General features: G+C 41.5%; 1 protein-coding gene across 1 annotated transcript in view; it reads left to right on the top strand.

Annotated features, from left to right (window-relative positions):
- The window catches only part of slc22a31 (solute carrier family 22 member 31), a 12,900-nt gene extending 11,123 nt beyond the window's left edge, over positions 1 to 1,777 (top strand). The window contains 4 exon segments of the mRNA XM_034563318.1: positions 268 to 376; positions 469 to 683; positions 865 to 976; positions 1,333 to 1,777. Of these exon segments, the coding sequence (XP_034419209.1) occupies positions 268 to 376; positions 469 to 683; positions 865 to 976; positions 1,333 to 1,777 (881 nt within the window).
- The last annotated feature ends 1,968 nt before the right edge of the window (positions 1,778 to 3,745 follow it).

Below are 3,745 nucleotides of genomic sequence, written 5' to 3' on the forward strand. Positions count from 1 at the left end.
TATTTCACACAAATGTCTATTAGGATAAAAGATGATAACTGGTGACTGTTTGGACTGACAACAATTGAAACTTGACTGGTTGATGGAGGCATACAACTGTAAGGCGGAGTTCTAGTTTAATCCATATGTTGATTCAATGTCATTTAGCATATAACAATTGCAGCCACCAATAACATTTAAAACAAATTGATTTTTACCTCTGAATTACACCACTATGTGGATATGTTCAATTATTTATTTTCTTTCCCCTTTCTTTCCGGCTCATAGAGATAGATTCAGTATACGGAGAAGACTGTCAGCCAGCGTACTTTTCAATTCTGGAGCTGCGTCGGACTCGTGTTATCTGGAAGAACTGCCTCATCCTGAGCTTCACGCTGTGAGTGCAAGTCCACCTGACTTGATAAGTGACATGTGTTTTAAGTGTTGGGCTTCATCGTGAATATTCCATTTATCTTATCTCTTCTTCAGGTTCATTGGAACAGGGATCCAGTACTGTTTCACCAGAAACCTGCACGGTTACTCCTCCAACTTCTACTTTGGCTACTTCCTCCGAGTGATAACCGGAGCGCTGGCCTGCATCTTCATCTGCTTGTCTGTCAACCACTTTGGTCGGCGTGGTATGCTTCTGCTCTCTGCCATCGTGACTGGACTGTCATCGCTGCTGCTGCTGGCCCTCACGCAGTGTAAATTACATCCTCATCTCTGGTTTACATTGACTTTGTTTTACTTTAAATAACATTTCCCTTTTGATAAATAGATGGATTTAACTTGACAAATGAATGTATTTCATGATAGACTACTTTAAAGTTAATGAGGCATCACTGGAATCACTGACATTATTTTGTTGTCCTTTTTATGTGTCAGATCTGCATGGCGGCCTGGTGTTGGTGCTGTCTGTCGTGGGTCTGCTGTTCTCTCAAGCTCTCGCCATGCTCAGTGCCTTCTTTGCCAGTGAGGTGATGCCGACCGTGGTTCGGTAAGTGTCTGTCTGACAAAAGTGATGAGGCTGTTGATGCATGTTCTTATAGTCAAAAACCCCAATGGAAAGACCAACATAAGAAGTACTGATGGAGCTTATTCTGTCTATTAGTCTACTTCTAAAAAAGTCCCGTTCAAATGTACAATTACTCCTGGTTGAGTATAATTTGCTAAAAACAGTTTTATTAACACAACGGCTTTGGCTTGAGTCCTACAGACGTGGTAGGAAGAATAGAGATACAGAAAAATGTCAACACAATATACAAAGTGTTGTCTGATTTTTCCACCTCGGTGCCTCCCTGGTTGATTGTTGTTCTCCTTTTCCTCTTCCCTCTCTTTCCATCTCTCTTTCAGAGGTGGTTGCCTTGGCCTGGTGCTGGCAGCTGGTTGTGTTGGCATGGCCGCCTCCTCCTTGATGGAGCTCCAGAATAACGGTGGCTACTTTCTCCACCATGTTGTCTTTGCCTCCTTCGCTGTCCTCTCTGTTCTCTGCATCATGCTCCTGCCTGAAAGCAAACGCAAGCCGCTCCCAGACTCCCTGAAGGAGGGAGAGAGCCAACGCCGGCCCGCTCTCTTCCTGTCCCGACCCGACAGGGACAACCTGCCGTTACTCTGCGCACGGCCACCTTTATCAGAGTACGACCCTGATAACTATTCCCGTTTGGTCTCTGCTACCAGGAGGATGTTGACTAAAGATAATTCGCCTTATAGGATCGCTGTACCAACTCATTCCCCTCTGCTGTCAGACAGTGAAACACAGGGACAAGAGAACGAGGCACTGAGAGAGGTCATGTCTTAACTCTGTTGACGGAGCTCCCCATCCTCCTCTGTACAGACTTGGATTATCCGTCCTCCTTCTAGACATACCTCGACAGACCGTTTACCATGGTACTTCAGAGCGATGTATCAATTTTCAGTCTCCCCTTGTTGCATTTCACACTTGAAGCCATGACTGTGCTGTGTCACTTCTTTAGGCTTTTTCTATTTCAAGCCTCAGGTGAGGGTTTGAACTGTAACATGTTCTTATGTGGTAAATTCCCTTGAACATGCTTAAAATAATGCAGTTGAGGCCACACTGCTTGTCTGTGAAGGGGCATTCAGACTGAATAGTTAAACACTAGTTTTACCAGAGACGCTTGCTCAATTGTGTGGATGCTGTCGATCATGTGAGCTGCTGTCCTTCGTCCATTTACTACTCATGCACTTCCCATTAAGTCTGTCCGTCTGATTCACCAGCAGTGTGTCCGTGCTGAGAGGATCCTGAGGACACACAAAACTAATTCACACGGTCTTTGTGGAGTCTTGTTATACTTGTGAAGCACACACTATTCTTAATGATGCACTGGTCATTGAATATGAGTCAAAGGATATTCCTCTGGCCTTGTCAATGCTTCCTTGTGCCACTACCAAACCTTGTCAAACTATTTCACTTCGAAGAATTTGGATGATCTATGTGGAGAAAAACCACCAGATATCAGCCAGTGAATTCTGTCTGTGACCGACAGGTTTGTTTAGTCTATAAATCCCTTTGATACAAACTATGATTTAAACGTGCTACTTTTGCATTATGTTTCTCTTGAAGTAGCCAATACAAATGTACTAACCACTGTAACTGCAGACAAAAAGTGAATCCCCTCTCTGTCTTGTAATGATTGAGTTGTGTCCTCAAATGCATTTCCAAAGAGTGTGAGCATTTATATAATATAAAAAAGTAATGCGAACAGTGTGGTTTAAATGCTTCAGAATTCAGCACTACCAACCTTAACTGAAGGGCATTAGATATTTTCACAATAACTGCCTCGTACATCCTGAGTTCTTTTTATACATGTTTCTTTCTGTATGTAATATATCATGTCCAACAATGATACCATTCTGCCTGTTAATGCCATAATATCTTGTGAAGAGAAAATAGTTCTTTCTAGACTAGTTTGTTACTGAGAGGGTGATGAAAATGTCATGGCTGCCATAAATAATAAGAGAAAAACACACCACTGGTTTGGTCTATAGAAGATGTAATTGTGTAATAGTTAACTAAATGTGCTAAAGATGCTTTCGTATTGACTGAAGTTCCTCCAGTTGATCAGAGAAAAACATGAACCGTTTTTATGTTGAAACTCTCTTTATAGTCATTGTCCTTACCAAGTGAAAACCTTAGTGACGAAGAAATAGTGCCTTGTTTGTATCTTAACCTTCAAGTCACCAAACTAAATCAATTCAAATGTTCCGACCAACCTAATATGTAAATTAAATTCAAAACATTAGGTTGAGAAGCCACAGCGATGTTTTGTCTCCCTCTCAGAGTTGTTACCCTCTCAGACCACTAGATGGAGCTATGCACTTTACTACCTCCTGTGACAATGTCAGTATACAGATGTTGAGGAATAATTGTGTGTATTCAGATTACACTGGTCTGACTTAGTCCATATGCCATTGTCATCACACAATAACATTTACAGTCTCTATCTGAGTGTTATGGTGAGATAAAACATCCAGATGAGACCAATACACTTTCCTTGGTCTGACATTATAATCACTGTGCTGCTGTCTTTGTTTTCCTAATAACTGTTAAACTGTTGGTCAGGTTTAGTAAAGCAGAAAACCTTCAAAATCGGATAACAACAAGTTTATGAAAACATTTAAACAGTAAAGGGAAACTATTTGATGATTCTGTCAGCACAGAGAGCATATGTGGAAAACATCCCAATGTTTTAATCAGACTTTATTGGTGTTCTTGACGTACATACCATCAGTTGTATCGATAAGCAGC

This window comes from Cyclopterus lumpus, chromosome 3, assembly GCF_009769545.1.
Source record: "Cyclopterus lumpus isolate fCycLum1 chromosome 3, fCycLum1.pri, whole genome shotgun sequence".
NCBI classification, from domain to species: Eukaryota; Metazoa; Chordata; class Actinopteri; order Perciformes; family Cyclopteridae; genus Cyclopterus; species Cyclopterus lumpus.